Here is a 17,499-nt window from a genome sequence, read left to right as displayed (position 1 = left end):
ACACGTCTGTAAGTTTCATGAAGCACTTGGCACAACAATGGCTGTCCATCTCCCTACAGTCTAGTCATTTGGCAGCTGAAATTTCTGGCAGATATGTGGAAAATACCTTGTCATCCCCAAAGTGATGGTGAAGTGATGGGTGGATAAAGGAGAGAGAGGAACAAAAGATTTCTAAGCAGCCTGATGCAATGAGGTAACATAACAGTATAAAGATGATAGGATTTGGATTTGGGCAACTTGAGTTCAAATCCCAGCTCTTCCAACATGTAAAGGGGGACAAAATATTTAACCCTATCTGCAGAAAGTTTTCCTCAACTACAAAAATGGGGATAATATTGTCCTGCCTTACAAGTAGTGAGAATTAAATTAGGAAGACACACACACAAAATGCTTCTCATGATGCTAGCATAAAAGCCTTCATACCAGTTAAGTTTTTGTGAGGATTATACTGGGGTGGGTGATCCAGTGCTATGCCACATGGCTATAGCACTTATCACCCACCCTAAACAAAGTTACGGTTTTTCTAGCAGTCACGAATGGATGGACCGTAAAGAAAACTAAGCACCAAAGAATTGATGCTTTTGAACTGTGGTGCTGGAGAAGACTCTTGAAGAGTCCCTGGGACTGCAAGGAGATCAAGCCAGTCAATCCTAAAGAAAATCAGTCCTGAATATTCACTGGAAGGACTGATGCTGAAGCTCCAATACTTTGGCCACCTGATGCAAAGGTGTGCTGGGAAAGATTGAAGGCAGGAGGAGAAAGGGACGACAGAGGATGAGATGATTGGATGGCATCACTGACTTGATGGACCTGAGTTTGAGCAAGCTCTGGGAGTTGGTGATGGACAGGGAGACCTGGCGTGCTGCAGTCCAGACACGACTAAGCGACTGAACTGACTGACTGACTGAATTGGTATCCAGATGAGAGATTTTTTAAATATGATTTTATTTTTAGTTTTGGTTGTAGTGCATCTTCCTTGCTGCATGGGTGTTTGCTCTAGTTGTGGAGCGCAGTTCTCAGTGTAGTGTTCTCTTGTAGAACATGGGCTCTAGGGCACACAGGCTCCAACAGTTGCAGTACGTGGGCTGAGTAGTTCCAGCTCCTGTGCTTTGGAGCACAGCCTCGATAGTCGTGTGCACAGGCTTAGCTGCTCCGAGTATGTGAGGTCTTCCCAGATAGGGATTGAACCCGTGTTTCCTGTGTTAGCAGGTGGATTGTTTACCACTGAGCCACCAGAGAAGCCCCAGACAAATGAATTTAGAATTGCCAAATGTGGGACTTCCTGGTGGTCCAGTGAAGACTCTGAGCTCCTAATGCAGGGGGACCTGGGTTCAATCCCAGGAACTAGATCCCACATGCTCCGACTAAGACCTGGCAAAACCAAAAAAAGAAAAGAAAAAGTGCCAAATCCCAAAGTGGTATGTGTTGTTAGATTTGCTGTGGGGACAGGACTGTAGGCCTGAACAGAATGAGATGAAAATGGCAAGGGCAGTTTTTTGTGAATTTTTCAAGGGGTAGGGGCAATACCACCAAAGCTGAGTTGATCCAGGGCAGAGGGCAGAGAAGAGGCAGAAAGGCTAGGAGCCAGACGTTACTCAAGGAAATACTGATCTGGATCAGATGGGCTGACAGCACTCAGACTTATAAACCAAAGCCAATGGTCTCTAAGGTCTTTGCAGAGAAGCTACACAAAATACTATGATTTTATTAGCAATCACAGGTATCATTTTCCACAATATTTTACACTTTCCTGTTTCACATGAAGGAAGACTCATTCTAATGAATTACCAAGAATAGATCTTAAATAATATTTTACCCCCCAAATTAAGTTAAAATGCACTACATAACAGTGCAGACACAAAGTGCAGCTGGCGATTTAATACATGAAATGATGCTGAGTCACTAGTGTTGGGGAACCTATTTGGCTTTCCAGAAGGTGATACACTTTGCTCATCTTTGGTCAGTCCCAGAGCAGTATGCAAGCTGAATAGCAGATATGAACTAAAAAGGCTAAAACAGACCAAATATGACCAATCTAGAGTCAGTTTTACAAAGAAATGCTCAGCCCGCTCTCCATCGCCAGTGATCAGCCACAGTTCCCACCCCTGCTGTAGTACTATCATGAGGTCAGACCTCCTCCCCCAAGCAGCCTCCAGGACTCATGGAGCACAACCTTGAACACATTTCCTTCTTGGGAGCTGGCAGGTGCACAGAGGAAAGGTTACTTGCCAGGGGACATGGTACCAGATGGTGGTTGTCTTTGTAAACCAGCTCCAAAACTAAAAGACCATCACCTGGGCCATGACTACCTCGTCAGGGACAGAATTCAGTTCTTACCTCTACGTGAAAAAGGGCTCATATTAGAATCAACCATGGGGATTGCCTGGCAGTCCAGTGGTTAAGATGTGGCACTTTCACCACTATAGGCCTGGATTCAATCCCTGGTCAGGGAACTAAGATCTCACAAGCTTTATGGCACCACCAAAAAAAACAAAACAAAACAAAAAAAACCAATTGTGGTTAATACCCTTAGAAATACTGTTCTCGGATACTTCCACTCCCAGTTTTAGAGGAAGCTATGGAACAGACATGGCCTCCCCTGATCCTGGGCTCAGGAAGACAGAGCCATTGGTATTCACAAAAGGAATTTAAATTCTGACCCAGGACTCTCACAAACCTGCTTCAAGTGAAGGAAAATGACTCCTCAAGTTAAATCTCTTCCAGGACCAACAACTCACTCACCACTGTGAAGAGAATGCTTACAGCAACCTGGATTTTCTAAAACTCAGGTGTGGCATGGTGAAGGTATACCCACGACTGACTTCTTTTCCACAGGCTCAAGTACATGTGCTCATATGTACACACACACCAGGGCTGAACCTTTTAACAAGAGGGTCTCCAGCATATCTTTCTGAGATGCTAAGTTGATGGGGAAAAGACTTTGTATTATCTTGCTGATGAAAATGTCTTTAGCCCCTCCTCCTAATTCTTGCTTTTACTCTTGAAGACGAGTATCTATCTGAGCCACCCACTGAGCAAGGTGCTGGTCTGGGGCCAGGGCGCTCTCATCAAAAGGCGTCTTTGATGTTCTTGAGCTGGCGCACAGCCAGGTCTACAGGGAGGCTGAACTTGAGGCTGCTGAGGCGGCTGAGCAGGTTGAGGGCGCTCTCAAAGCCTGTGTGTGCCATGTAGCTCCAGGGCTGGTAGTGGGGCTCGATGAGCGACCCCGACTTGCAGATGAGGTTCATCCAGGACACGAGACGCTGCTCGTTCAGCGCCATGCACACCAAGGCTTTCAGCTCCGAGTCTGCACTGCGCTTGAAAGGGTCGTGCTCTGTCAGCACCATGTGGATGGCTGTCAGCAGGCTCTGCTTGGGCGTTACCACAGTGCCTCCTGTGACAGGCAGGGCAAAAGACTGCGAGAGCTTTCGGGCTGGGGATTCCACGAACGCGCGGCCGTTCTTAGCGTGGTAGTACTTTACAAAGAGCTCCCAAGGGTGCATGGCCTCAGGGGCCGAGGAGAAGGCAGGCAGAAGACAGGCGATGGGGGCCATGACGAGGCTCATCCCCGGTGAGGGGGCGTACAGTCCGTGGGCCAGCAGGTCCCTCACAGCCACTGTCAGCTCCTTCCGCACAGCCACAGTCAGCTCATCCTTGCCTCCCAGAGAGAGGTCCTGGAGGCTGGAGGAGCTGATGACGTGGTCGTGCGCCTGGTGCCTCAGGGCAAGCAGCTTCACTCTGTCGACTGACACCTCCAGCCTCTTTAGCAAGGGAGAGTAGTCCCTGTCGCCGTGGCCCCTCGGCCACAGGGGCTGTGGGATCTGGCCTGTGGCACACCCGAACTGGCTGACGGCAAAGATCTGCAGCACTGCCAGCGCTCGCCGCATCAGGTGCAGCCCTGTTTCCCGAACTCTCTTCACATCTTCTGCCTTGGCTGTGTAGGAAACACAGTAACTCAACAGTGAGAGGCTGTAGTGGTCAGAGGCGCCACCTATAGCTTAGAAGCTGAGATTCAGTCTGGCTTCTGACCTACAGTACAGGTCCTGCATGAAGCCAAGAGCCACCCAGGATGGCACCAGACTTACCTATTTTGGTTAATAACAACTATTTTGAGATATAACTCACATAACATTCAATGACCCATTAAAAGTGTAGGATTCAGTTTTGTTTTTTGTTTTTTTTTTAATATTCAGAGTTGTGCAGCCATCCTCTCCCAAAGAAACCGTGTAGCACTGGCATTTTCCATTCCCCATTTCTCCCCAATCCCCAGACCTAGGCAACTGCTAGTCCACTTTCTGTCTCTCTAGATTTGTCCATTTTGGAACCTGTACTTACTTTTGCTGTTTCCTGGAGGCAGTCTGCTGCTGCCAGTTCTGCTGGAGTCACTTCCTGTCTTCCCACTGGCCTTGCACTCACAGTGTCCACTCCCTGTCTGTAATGGGCTTCCTACTTCATCTGCAATCAGAGTTTATGAAGAGAAGACCCTTGTTTAGCCTCACTTTGGCAGGTTTTTAAAGGAGAAATACTATTTACTAGTGCCTACCATGTGACAAGACTTTTACAAATAGTATTTCATTCTGTGGAACAGTGACTAGCAATATACTAGCTGGCTCAATACCTATTTGCTGAGTGCAGGAAGCATGAATCATAATTTTATGGAGGAGGAGAGCCAGACTAAAGAGGTTAGGAAACTGCCTACCCTCTTTAGTCCATGAAGGTGGTGAACAACAGGGCTGAGATTTTAACTCTATGGTTCTAAAATCCATGTCCTTTCCACACCACTGTGTTGGCTCCCTTACCAAATGATCAAACCTCTTTAACAGTTCATCAAGGACTGACCCTATTATGTTAGTACTCAAAAATACATATAATTATGATGACGTCCATCCATCTGCTCTGACCTTGGATGAAGCTGATGAACATCTCGAGGTCTCGGATCTGAGTTTTCAGCTGCTCAACCAGCTGTTCTTTCACTCGGGCTGGGTTGACGATTTGAGCCACAGCGGCATCCACACGCTGCCGAAGCTCCTCAGTGGACAGTGAGCTGAGGTCTTCATTCAGATTCATGTCCAGTTTCTTTATTAACTCATCAATGATCACCTACCAAGACCAAAGCCATGAGTACACCCTTTGGAATTTTCAGGGAGAGGGTTAGGGAGAAGGAGAATCTTGACTAGTTGCCCCCCTCCTACCCTTAAATGGAAATCAAATTTGTGGAAAAAACGGTGCAACTGCTGATCAAGGTGAGGGCACAGGCCCTTCACTTCTCTTATAGACATAAGGACACTTGGTTCCAACAGAATGGCTCTTCTTGCTGCAAACTGTCTACCTGGCCAGGTAACCTTCACTCAGGAGAACAACAGTGTGAATGATCCAAAGTGGCTGATGATCCCAAAAGCCCCATAAGTAGATTCCCTCATGGCCTCCAAGAGAATAAATACTGACTTCCCCTAGTCTCTAGTCCTCATCCCCCACTGCGCTATTCTAGGCAACTAAAGGAAAAGCTCTGCAAAATACTCAGGCATGTTACAGCCAAAATATCCCAGTGACAATATGAGGAACAATGTGAAAACCATATAACTCTAGCTGTGCCAGAAAAACAGCCACATCACAGCTCCAGGAAGACAAACCCAGGGGAGGCTGTTTTCCGACCAGGAGATTTACCTGTCTGCCCAGGTGTTGCTTTAATATATGCAGCATTAAAATCAGGAGTCCTGGAATATTTCTTACTGGGTGCTGGGGGAAAACTAGTTTATAAAACTACGATGAAGTGCCCAAGTAGAATGGTTTTAATGATCAAATGAAAGAAATTATTGTTATTATTATATGACTATTAATAATAACCACCACCACTTAAAAAAAAAGGCTCCATCATCATATTAGAAAGCTTTGGCACTTGTGTTTCCACGAGTGAATAAAGACTGGTCCCAGGTAGTAGCAACACTTCCCTTTGATTTGGGCCAGTGGTGAGGCCGAGGGTGAGCAAGCTGGGAAGGGCTATCCTGTGAATGCTGGAAGGGACAAAGGAACCCGAGGCAGTAAAGGAGGAGCCTCAGGGTCTGCTCACCCGCTGTCTTTCCAAGACCACAGACTGTGGAAGGGAATCATAACTGCCCTCTTGATAGGCAAACGTTTCCAGGTCATCGAGCTGGGTTTTGAGCTGCAGGATCAGTTCCTTTTGCTTCTCCCTTTGGGTTTCCAGACGTTCCCGTTTCTCCTGCTCACTCTAAGAAAGGAAAAGATTTAGGTCGATTTCACAGGAAAAGAAAAAGTCAGGACATATTAAGAATCCTCTTAAGCCAATAATGACTAGTAAAATGTAAAATGCTCCCAAGTAACCCAAATGAAATACAGAATTCATGAGACAGACTCAAAAAGAATTATTTCATCTGGGAGAATATATTAAATGTGTGTTTTCTTTAAGAATTTCTCCTTCACTGGAAATAGGATATGAATACAGTGGGGCCTTTTGTTAACACTGCTTCCCCCTCCCACCCCACAAAATTCTAGTTAAGATTGACAAAATTTATTTCATCCAGGAAGCCTTCCAGGAATTAAACATGCCATCCTCCATAGCCAATTCTCCTGAACAGTTGTGGCAGCCAAATTGTACAAGAGAATCTGGAGGTAAGGGTGTAGAGAAAGGCTTGGTAACTCATAACTAGTTTTTTAAGGTCAAAGCTCCTCCAATATATTGCAAAATCAAATGAATAAATGCAAGTGCCTAAGGCAGCGAAAAAAAATCTAAAGCCAAATAATAGGAATGGGAAGGTAATAAGTTTTCTTAAAAAAAAAAAAAAAAAAAGGCTGGTAAGGTTCCCTAAACAGTGACTCCTTTTCTCACTGTTGGCCACCAGGTCATTTCTGCATTTAAATGCTTAAAAATCCTTTGGAGAGGTTCTTCCCTGGTGGTCCAGTAGTTAGGAATCTGTGCTTCCACTGCAGGGGATGTGGGTTCAATCTCTGGTGGGAGAACTATGATCCCAGATGCAGTACTGTATGGCAAGAAAATAAAAACTCTTTAGAGGGATAAAGTCTTGCCAATATGTTCTCAAAAACTGGTCTTCCTCGCCTTACTTTTTTTTTTGGCTGCACTGAGCAGCGTGAGGGATCCCTAGTTCCTGGACCAGGGATTGAACCCACACTCCCTGCAATGGAATTGCAGTGTCCCAGTCACCGGACTGCCCAGGAAGCCCCTCCCTTGTCTTTCTTGAGTATAAAAAGCAAAAGCAGCAAATTATTTGCAGGTGTAACCCTGCATTTTAAACTACATATTAAATTTAATCTTAAAATGGTACTTACCAAGGCCTCCAGAAGCAGGGTATGAGAGAGAACAAATGAAAAATAACATTAACTTTTGTTTAGCTACTTTAAAAAGCAAGCCTCTTGCTTTAGTTTTGTCCAGTAGAAAAGCCAGCCTTTTCTTGGGGGATACCGCTCTCCAATCCTTTCCCAAAGTCGTAGTTTTTTCCTTAGAATCCTGTTCTCTCCCACTGAGTGAAGGCCTATATCCTCTAAGAGGTTTCCTCGATTTCCCCAGGCAGAACCAACCACATCCTCTGTATTTTATACACACTTTTACACTAGCTCATGTTACATTATAAAGATCCGTGTAGGAGTCTGTCTCCCCAGTTCTATGAACCCCTTAAGGGCAAAGGCCTTGATTGTACCCCCAAGGCCAAGCTCAGTGTCTGGCACAGGGTAAGCTCTCAGTATACATTTGCTGTGTGTTACTGAACTCAATCATGTTCAGAAGGACACATAACTAAATACTGAACTCTTATGGTGAAAGTTGTTTAACTGGCCCAAAGGGAAAGAAGTAGCGAAATTTTGTTTTCATTGTAAGCCTTCCCAAGCTATGAAACCCAGGAAGAAAGAAACCAGTCATAGATACTGATTCCACCTGTACGAGTGTACCAGCTGAACGCTTCACCTGCAACGGTAATTACTGAGTACGCTAGCAATGGGAGTACGGGCAAACAAGTTTACTAGGTGAGGACAATGAGCTCTGGTGCAAGACAGGAAGTTAACAAATAATTTCCAGTATGAAGTGAGATAAAATACTGGTTAAAAAACCTGAAAAACTGAAACCGACACATACTAAATCATTTGGTTCAAACACATCCCCACTTTGGTGCCACTCGTTCACGTGTCAACACATGCACACAAGACTGCAGCTGCACACCAGCTGTTTTGATCTCAAAACTTTTGTTTTCAGTTTTACTGTGTCTCCAAAAGTAAAAATGAACAGCCAAACATCCACAGAAAACCTCTGGTGCTCCTCACTCCTGAACAGAGCCCAACCACAGTAATTCTATCCTATTTGCTCCTTAAAAGCCTGGCAATTTGGGGACTTGTGCAAGGAGCTGCGGGTATGTGGAGAGAAGGGTGGTACAGAAAACACAGGATTGTACTGGAAACATTCAGATTAAAATAAGCAAGTCAATATCTGCTACTGATAAGTCTTCTTGGCTAAAACCAATTTTAGTGGGAAGAAAGCCACATGTGGATTGTAACCTAAACAATAAAAAGGTGGGGAAAAGAGAGCCCAACAAGCTACAAGCTATCTACAATTATGCACTTACAGAGGTTCAAAAACTGTAAAGAAATGTTGGCTGTGGATGTCATAACAAATTCTCAGTACTTAGTGTCAGCTAACTGAATGAATCGTCACAGCTGCCAAAGGTGCTTCCTTCAGAATATCTAGTTATTAAGTAGGATGGGAAGGAGTTGTAAAATACCAGCATTAGTAAATTTGTATAATCAGGAGTTGTGTTTCTTTCAATTACTGAGAACTTACTGTTTACCAAAGCTCTCATACAGGAGAATCTAAAGATAAAAGACATTCTCTAGATTCTAGGAAAGAACAGATAAGGAGTAGATCTAAATTTCCATGGATTTTAATTCGCTTGCTCTTCGCTAACCAATTTTCTCAATCCCCGGGGTCGGGGTACTCTTATCAGCAAACGTGCTCAAGACTTAGATACTGCAAACGATGACAAGGTGAGTGGGAGCAGTATTGTTTCAGCTGGTTGTTCTACTGTCTGAATACTCTCCTCATTCATCCCTCTTTGGCTTTTTATGTCACCACATCTACATCTCTTTCCACACCTTTGGTGAACACCTCTCATCATCAGCTTCCCAGGCCTCTCAGTCTGGTCTCTTCTGGGACACACATACCCACCTAGACGAGCCGGTTCCTCACCAGTGCTACCTGCTTTCGAGTTACCATCCCTACCCACCCAGCCTTCTATTCCCATATCCCCCGGGGCCCGGCCCCAGCTGTTCACCTGGTCCTCGCCCCGTAACTGTGGTCGGTCCCCCGGCAGCCCGTCGCCATCATCGCTGGCGCGGTCCTCCAAGCCCCCGTAACCCAGGACGTGAGGGCAGCCGCGGAAGGCGAAGTCCTCGAGCTCGCGCAGGAGGCGCTGCTGCTCCGCCGGCGCCCCGCGCACCACCTGCCGCAAGCGGAACTGCACCTGCGCGAAATGCGAGGACAGCGCAAGCAGCGCTGAATCCAGCCGCCGCCTCTCGGCCCGCAGCCGCCTCAGCGTCCGGCCGGGGGAGTCCGGCGGGGAGCCGGGGACCACTCCGGGCTCCTCGGCCGCCGCCTCTTCGGAGAACGCCGCCGCCCCGGGCCCGGCCTCCGCCACGGCCCCCACTGGCGCCCAGCGCACTGCCTCGCACGGCGGCAGCGACTCCTCTTCCTCCTCCTCTTCGTCCTTCGCCTTTGGTCCAGAGCCCGCCAGCCCCGTTACCGGCTCCGCAGCCGCTTCGACAGCCGCCATGTTTCAGGAAACGCCGCCGCACGTCAGCCGCGCCCCCCTGCTGCCATGGCAACGGCGCGCCAGCTGGGAAACCCGGGGAGCTGGTGGGCGGGGCTCAGAGGTCACCGAGTTCAGACGTCATCCGGGGCCCGACTTCCCTCGGTATTTAATTCTGCCCAATAGTTTTTTAAATTGAGTGCCTGGTTTGTGTCGGGCACTGAGTATACTGAGCATTGGAGAAACAGGTGAATGAAGCCAGGACAAGTCCTTCCGTGTGTATCGACCTCTAGCCCTTCCTCTGGTTCCGGCTGGCGGGTCGTCTGTTCCTAACGTGTATATTTCTGGAGACCCCGGAGATGTGAAGGTCTGCAGGGACTGTGCTGTCCCAGAGACCCTTTAGAATGCGAATCCCTTGGCTTAGGCCACGTTTCCCGTTCCTGTAAATCCTTTCCCCGACCATATAAGGAGAGGCAGCTGCTGGGGGCGTCCCTAGGATCTAAAGATAGCAGCCCCTGTCTCGGACTCCAAACGCCACAGGGCAGCGGGAGCAGCCATGGCACGGTAAGTGCTTCTGGCCGCCTCTTTCACTAGAGAGTCGCTTCTCTGTTTTCTGGGCGCTCCAGGTTCTGTGAGGTCCCAAGGGAGCCCTGGACTTCAGGTCTGTACCCTTGGGGTGGTGAAGAGAAATGTGACCTGAATATTCTCCATGTCTCCCTTACCTCTCTACTCTCACTTCTCCACTTCTTCTCAGGTTCCCCCTCACCGCACACCCCAATCCTGTCAGCCCCGCTTCCACTCCCTTCAGCCTCATTTGGCCCCGCTTTGACCGTGCTGTAGCATAAAACGTCACTGTGTTTTCCCTCCACCTTTCCCAAATTCCCTGTCTTCCCTCTCACACGGCTATGAAGCCCCACCTCAACTCCTCTTCAGGCAGCATGCCCGGACCCTGTGGTACGACAGGCCCAAGTATGTGTTCATGGAGTTTTGTGTTGAGGACAGCACGGATGTCCACGTGCTCATCGAAGACCACCGCATTGTGTTCAGGTAACCCCCACCCCCCACCCCCTCCCACTTCCTGGGAATCTTTCCTTTCTCTGCTGCCCCCCACTCTCAGCCTTCCTCATCTCTTTAGCAGTATTGTCTCCTCAGCTGCAAGAATCCTGATGGAGTGGAGTTTTACAATGAGATTGAGTTCTATGCCAAGGTGAACTGCAAGGTAAGGGTGGGGTGGAACAGTAAGGACTGGATGGGAAAGCTGTTTGGGAAATTGGAGATTCATTCTAAACCACGGACCCTAAAAGTGAGGCTCTTTACCTGGCAGGACTCCCAAGATAAGCGCTCTGGCCGCTCCATTACTTGCTTTGTGAGGAAATGGAAGGAGAAGGTGGCCTGGCCCAGGCTCACCAAGGAGGATATCAAGGTGGGTGTGTGGGAAGTGGCTGCTTTTTCTCCTGTGTGCTCTGTGTACCCAGGTACCCAAGTTAGGTCTGGGCATCAGCCTTGGCTACTTTCCCACAAACATTCTGTTACTCACCAGGTCTTGCCTATTTGACCTCCTACATAATGCATTAAAAAATTATTTGTCTGCATCAGGTCTTACTTGCTGCAGGCAGAATCTTTCATTGGGGTGCATGAACTCTAGTTATGCAAGGGCTTAGTTGCTCTGAAGCATGTGTGATCTTAGTTCCACAACCAAAGATGGAACCCAGGTCTTCTGTATTGCAAGTCAGATTCTTAACCACTAGATCCCCAGGGAAGTCCTCTCCTAAATAGTCTTGAATCCATGATTTCACGTCTTCCTAATTCAGGCCCTATCCATTACTGGGTGAAGTTTATTGCATATTTTCAGCCCCTCTGCATTCAACATGGTCTGTCCAAAACACACATTTGACCCTGTCACTCTTCCTCTTAAGACCCTCCAGTGGCTTCTTTTTCCCTAAAAGTTGAAAATTGGCTGCCTGCTGGCTAGATCTGGCTCTCAGATTTGTTTTAGCCGTCTTCTCAGTGTTGAAAATTATTTTGAAGGGTTACTTACATTTAAAAATGTGGAGATTTCACCTCTTGGTCAGAACCACCATCTTCCAGTAATTCACCAAAAAGACCAACAGGGAAAGAGGAGGGGCACCCACTACATGTTTCTAGGCCTTTTAGAAAACATGGAGTTGTTCCTTTGGCCACATTCATGTGAATCTACAAGAAAGGTGATGTTGTAGATCTAAAGGGAAGGGGCACTGTTCAAAAATGAATACCCCACAAATGTTATAATTAGAACATAGCAACACTGGAAGAGTCTACAGTGTTACCCAGCATGCTGTTGGCGTCTTTGTAAACAAACAAGTTAAGGGCAGGATTCTTGCCAAAAACATATTAAGCATTCTAAGAGCTGAGGTAGCTTCCTGAAATGTGTGAAGAAATATGGAAGGAAGCCAGAAAAAGAAAGGAAGCCAAAGAGAAACATCCTTGAGTTCAGCTGAAGGACCCACCTGCCCTGCCTAGAGAAGGACACTTCATGAGAACCAATGGAAGGGAGCCTGAACTGTTGCAACCTATCAAGTTAGGTGTAAAGAAAATAAAAGACCTGGATTTTTTTTTTTAAGTAGAGATTATGAAAAAAAGAGAGATTTCACCTAAAAATCCAGATTCTCAACTTCTCTCGGAAACTGAAGACTCTGACCACATTGGTCTAAATTCTCAAATGCCTAGAGTTTGAGCTTTAAATAGGGCATGTGCTCCACTTCACTTCACTCCTTTTCATTGTCTCTCTGACATGCTTAGGCATTTGAATGTGTAGCTTCTGCCGTTTGGGTTGAAGTCTCAGCACCACAGCGCAGTGTGATATATAAGCTTGTGATTTTGCTATTCCTGCCTTCTGCAGCCTCACACCACTTTACTCTCTGCCTTGGACTTCACATTTCAGCCACAGCAAACTGTTTGCAACTCTTTTTCATGGACCGGGCTATTGTTTACCTCTTACTGTGCCTTCTTCCTGGAAACTCTCCATTATCACTACCTTTGCCCACCTAACCCCTGCTCATCCTTCAAGGCAGAGCCCTGAAACCCCAAGAAGTCTGGTTTCCCATGCTAACCCCTACCTAAGCCACTGTCACTCTTTCCACACTGTATTATAATTTATTTACATTTCTCTTCCCTACTTCTTTTTATAAGTTTATTTTTCTTATTTGGCTGTGTTGGATCTAGTTGTGGCATGTGGGATCTTCATTGTGGCATCATGCAGGATCTTTGGTTGTGGTGCCTGGACACTCTAGTTGAGGCGGGTGGGCTCCAGAGCATTCAGGATTCAGTAGTTGTAGCTGGTGGGCTTAGTTGCTCCGTGGCATGTGGGATCTCAGTTCCTCAGTCAGAGATCAAATCTGCATCCCTTGCATTGCAAGGTGGATTCTTAACCACTGGACTACCAGGGAAGTCCCCTTACTTGTTTCTTGATGGCTGGGACTCAGTATTAAATGTTTTAATAATCCTAGTGCCAACCTCAGAATCACATAGTATGTGTTCAGTAAACACCTGTTCAATGAATGAGTGAACAACTTCTTTCCCTGTCTAAGCATGGGAACTTAGAATATTGGTGTCCAAGAGTTGTCTCTGATTCCAGGGAATGCAGCTTTGTTGACTCCTAGGATGCTTTATGATACAGCTATTTTTCTAGATGTGTTATCTCTCTAGTCAGTCTGCTCCTGGAGGGCAGAGTTTATGCTTTTCCATCCTCTACAGTGCCTGGCATTGTGCTTGGCACTTAGTAAGTTCTTGGTCAACCTTTGCTGTAGCTGCTGCTGACGTGGCAGCCCAGAGTGGGGGTTAGTCAAAGGGGAAAGATGATACCCCCAATGACTCTTTCCCCCAAACATGCTCCCATACACATCTCCACACTCATCTATGCGCCTCTGCTGCTGCCTTCCTGACCTGGGGCTCTGTGTGCTTTTCTTCTGCAGCCAGTGTGGTTGTCTGTGGACTTTGATAACTGGAGAGACTGGGAAGGGGAAGAAGAAGTGGAGCTGGCTCAGGTGGAGCATTATGCAGAGGTAATTCCATTTTCTGCCCATCTCAGTCATTTCTGGTGGCCCTCTGTACACACTCAAGGATTGTCATCAACTGTGCTGTGCTCTGCTTAGTCACTCAGTCGTGTCTGACTCTTTGCAGCCCTGTAGACGATCCCATAGACTGTAACCTGCCAGGCTCCTCTCTCCATGGGGATTTTCCAAGAATACTGGAGTGGGTGCCCTCCTCCAGGGTCATCAGGCTAGGCAGAAGTATGTGAGCTCCCCGGCAGGCTGCTTATTGGTGTGGTAGTATTTATATGTTTTGTGCATTGTTTAGTAGGGATGCAAGAAATAAATATTCTGTCCGTGAAACTATAAACAGATTCATTCACTGTTTAGAGTAGAGCCTGTATTCTGAAGAAGTTTGGCAAAACCTTTTCCTACTTTTCTGTAATTCTTGTTCTCTCTCTCTTCTGTTTTCTTTACATACGTGTGTGTGTTTTTCATGACCCAGACAGCTTCAGGGGAAACTCAAACTATGCAATCTAAAAATTCACATCACAGAATAAATCACTGTTTCCCAATAAATTGTACCTTGCATAAGATATTTGGTTTCGGAATTTCAGCTACTGTTTATTCAAGTTGCAAAAACACTAATAGACACTAACCCAGATTTGTTAGGGTGTGTGTGTGTGTTTAAATTTCCTTTTAAAAAGGGGCTCAATGTACTTTTCTCCAGTTATTCCAGTGTTATATTAGGGGCTTTAAAACTGGGGCAACTGTTTGCCAGGAACCATTTTCCGGTGGTTCATCGATATGCAGGTTGCTCTTCCCTCACTCCTCTTATCTTTTGTGACTCCTCTTCTCTTCTACCAGCTTTTGAAAAAGGTCAGCACCAAGGGACCACCTCCTGCAATGGATGATTTGGATGTAAGTAAAGCCTGTTCCTTAACCCTTCACTTTCCTTTCTGTCCTTAAAAATAAAGATACTAGAAAGGTCCCAGTCTCTAGCAGATCATGCTTCTCAGTGCACATTAGCCAAATCTGAATTTGACACAGGAGGTCAAATGTCCTTCTTTAATGCTTTAGAAAACCCCAGAAAGCCCTTCCTCCTTTCCATCTCTTCCCTTCTGCTTCTCCATTTTAGAGCAGGCCTGACCATGTTTATTATCTTTACAGCTGTAAGGACCAGTATAGCATTTGTTGAAATTCTCACATTAAATGATTCATGGCACAGTGTTGTTTATTGAGTACCAGTGGCTTATTTTATCATCCAAAATTTAAATCCTTCTGTGTTAGGCTCCCTAGAAGTTGTGTGATTTAGAAAATCACCAAAGAAGACTTTGGAGGGAGTTAGAGGGAGTGAGCAGCTTTCGTGAACACAGATGTCCACTGCAGACTGTACAGGTGTTTCTGACTTCTTTTTTCTCTAGGATGATTCTGACAGTGCCGATGCAACAAGTAATTAACTTTCTGTGACAGCAGAGCTGAAGAGGAAGCTGCGGCTATCGTCTAGTCACTCTAACAAGCCAGGACCTGCGTCTTTGTCAGCTCCTTGATGGTGCACCAGCGTCCTCTGAGATCTCTGAACTTTCCTAGAAGCTTTTTATTAAGGGTCTTCCTTCATGTTTTTTAAAAAAGTTTCTTCCATTGCTTTCATTTTATTTATTATTATTATTTGCCGTGCTGTGCAGCATGTAGGGTCCTAGTTCCTTGACCAGAAATTGAACCTGCACCCCCTGCATTGGAAGTGCAGAGTCTTAACCACTGGACTGCCAGGGAATTCCCTCCTTCATGTTTTTGTTTTTGTTTTTTTTCCTTAGGCACTTGATATGGCTGCTGTATCAGATGGCAGGATAGGAGAGGAGCAGACAGATGGGGCCTTTGACTTCCTATGGATTGGCCATAATCTTTATATTTGTACTCATCAAGGCTTTCTTGAGTATTTGAGCCTGTGTGTGTGTATGTTTTAAAGCAAAACCCACAGAAGCAACATATAGATTATAATAAATCTCTAGGAAGTGTTCTCTGTCTCTTTCTTTCTGGTACTTCTTCCTCCTGGAGGCAAGCCTCTTCCCCCTCTATAGCTCCTTCCCAGTGGAGAGGTGGGTGTCAGATATCCTGGCCCTTACTGTCGAGATTTCAAGAAGAAAGATGTTGGGAACAGACTTGTAACCAAGCTGAGAAACTTTTCCATGCCCAGACCTATGCTCTGATCTTCAGAGCAGGATCCAGTCTTTCATTGTATGGCTAACACTGCCACCTCTAGCATCAGCCAGAAACCCACTTCAGCTTCCTGCATACTCCAGAAATTTTACACTTTTAAAGGTAATTGTTACATTAGTTAATGCCTATGTCTCTTTACTCCTCCATTCATCAGCTACCTCATTCATCCATAAACATTTTTTGATTGCCTAATGTGTATTTAAACTGTGACTTAAACAAAATTCAATACCCAGACCTTGCCCTTGAACTCAGGGTAAAGTACTGAGATTTGTTTAAAGAAACTCTAAAATTTATATCAGTAATTTATGGACATAGTTTAAAAAATTAAATGTATAGAAAGGTTTACAATGTAAAGTAGGATTTGTATTCTCTTAATAGCTGTAACCACTGTTAATAGTTTCCTCAATAAACATATATCTATATACAATATTATAAATTATATAATACCTATAATTTATATAATTATATATATAAAACAATATACAACATATCTGGAACATAAACATATACAGTATCCTGTATTGTGTATATACAGTACAATATATATTAAAATTTAACACATGCATGGGCAAATGCAGTTGTGTGCATGTGTAGTGGGACTCACACTATTATATACATCTTGCACCCTGCTTTTTTTCACTTAATATATATTGGAGTTCTTTCCAAGTCAGTGTACATAGATCTGACTCTTCTTTATGGCTCCATGTTATTCAGTTGAACATATTTTCCATAATTTAACTGGTTCCTTATCAATTTGGTCTTTTTCAGTTTTCACGAAGGTGAAAATTGAAATTTCCTTGCATTAAAAAGTACATCTTTACATGTTTGGCAAGAACATTTGTAGGGTAAATCCACACCACCCTTGACCTCTACCCCCTGCCAGAACCAGGTGGGATCCTGTTTCTCCCACCAGGAATTGAACCTGGGCCCTGGCAGTGGAACCACTGAGTCCTAACTACTGGACCGCCAAGGAGTACATATAGTGTAAATTCCAGAAGTGAAATTGCTAGGTCAAAGAACAGATACATGTAAATATTTTGAAAGCTGTTGCTAAGTTGTTCTTAGATGAAATACTGATTTTCACTTCCACCACCAAGAGTTCTCCATTCTCCAAACCCTTTTAGGTATTTGCCAAGATAAAATTATACTTGGCTTGATTTGCTTGATTTATTTATTTCCAGCTGTCCTGCAAGGCTTGCAGGATCTTAGTACCTGGACCAGGGATTGAACCCAGGCCTTCAGCAATGAAAGTGCAGTATCCTAACCACTGGACCACCAGGGAATTCCTTGGTTTCATTTGCTTTAAATTATGAGATGGCTTATTGTTCTTCAGTGACTAATGTTTCTTTTTAGAACCTCCCTCAGTAAAGAATTTGCCTGCAATTCATGAGACCTGGCTTCGATTCCTGGGTTGGGAAGATCCACTGGAGAAGGAGATGGCAACCCACTCCAGTATTCTTGCTTCAGAAATCCCATGGACAGAGGAGCCTAGCAGGCTACAGTCCATGGGG

At 45.5% G+C, this 17,499-nt stretch overlaps 2 protein-coding genes and 1 pseudogene across 9 annotated transcripts; 2 read left to right on the top strand and 1 right to left on the bottom strand.

The window, feature by feature from the left end:
- Nucleotides 1-1,685: 1,685 nt before the first annotated feature.
- On the bottom strand, nt 1,686-9,788 carry RUNDC1 (RUN domain containing 1). The gene is made up of 5 exons (XM_061391922.1): nt 9,291-9,788; nt 6,068-6,226; nt 4,902-5,100; nt 4,336-4,455; nt 1,686-3,934 (listed from the first exon to the last, which is right to left on the bottom strand). The coding sequence occupies exons 1-5, from the start codon at nt 9,786-9,788 to the stop codon at nt 3,069-3,071; spliced, it is 1,842 nt and encodes a 613-aa protein (XP_061247906.1). The 3' UTR covers nt 1,686-3,068.
- Nucleotides 9,789-9,891: 103 nt separating this feature from the next.
- On the top strand, nt 9,892-15,788 carry PTGES3L (prostaglandin E synthase 3 like). 8 transcript variants are annotated; one of them, XM_061391931.1, is made up of 8 exons: nt 9,893-10,131; nt 10,233-10,328; nt 10,698-10,811; nt 10,917-10,983; nt 11,089-11,187; nt 13,715-13,804; nt 14,639-14,692; nt 15,586-15,788. In XM_061391931.1, exons 2-8 carry the CDS (start codon nt 10,321-10,323, stop codon nt 15,733-15,735), a joined length of 582 nt encoding a protein of 193 aa, XP_061247915.1. In that variant the 5' UTR covers nt 9,893-10,131; nt 10,233-10,320; the 3' UTR covers nt 15,736-15,788. The 8 variants fall into 8 exon arrangements, with proteins under 8 accessions (XP_061247918.1, XP_061247915.1, XP_061247916.1 ...); XM_061391937.1 differs by adding an exon at nt 15,196-15,223 and having other exon boundaries at nt 9,898-10,328; nt 15,586-15,674; XM_061391932.1 differs by having other exon boundaries at nt 9,894-10,328; nt 10,676-10,811.
- LOC133233009 (large ribosomal subunit protein eL21-like) lies at nt 11,551-13,706 on the top strand (annotated as a pseudogene).
- Nucleotides 15,789-17,499: the final 1,711 nt, after the last annotated feature.

This window comes from Bos javanicus, chromosome 19 (genome assembly GCF_032452875.1).
Source record: "Bos javanicus breed banteng chromosome 19, ARS-OSU_banteng_1.0, whole genome shotgun sequence".
NCBI lineage: Eukaryota > Metazoa > Chordata > Mammalia > Artiodactyla > Bovidae > Bos > Bos javanicus.
Note: the sequence above shows the minus strand (reverse complement) of the source record. Positions and strands in the feature narration are given on the sequence as shown.

Excerpts from the sequence above, each read along its gene's own strand:
- RUNDC1 (XM_061391922.1), bottom strand. The coding sequence starts at position 9,788 with ATGGCGGCTGTCGAAGCGGCTGCGGAGCCGGTAACGGGGCTGGCGGGC. Across the intron at positions 6,227-9,290 it reads AGTTACGGGGCGAGGACCAG|AGTGAGCAGGAGAAACGGGA; the intron begins GTGAACAGCTGG and ends TTCCTTTCTTAG. Across the intron at positions 4,456-4,901 it reads GTTCATCAGCTTCATCCAAG|ATGAAGTAGGAAGCCCATTA; the intron begins GTCAGAGCAGAT and ends CTCTGATTGCAG.
- PTGES3L (XM_061391931.1), top strand. Across the intron at positions 10,984-11,088 it reads ATGCCAAGGTGAACTGCAAG|GACTCCCAAGATAAGCGCTC; the intron begins GTAAGGGTGGGG and ends TTTACCTGGCAG. Across the intron at positions 13,805-14,638 it reads AGGTGGAGCATTATGCAGAG|CTTTTGAAAAAGGTCAGCAC; the intron begins GTAATTCCATTT and ends CTCTTCTACCAG.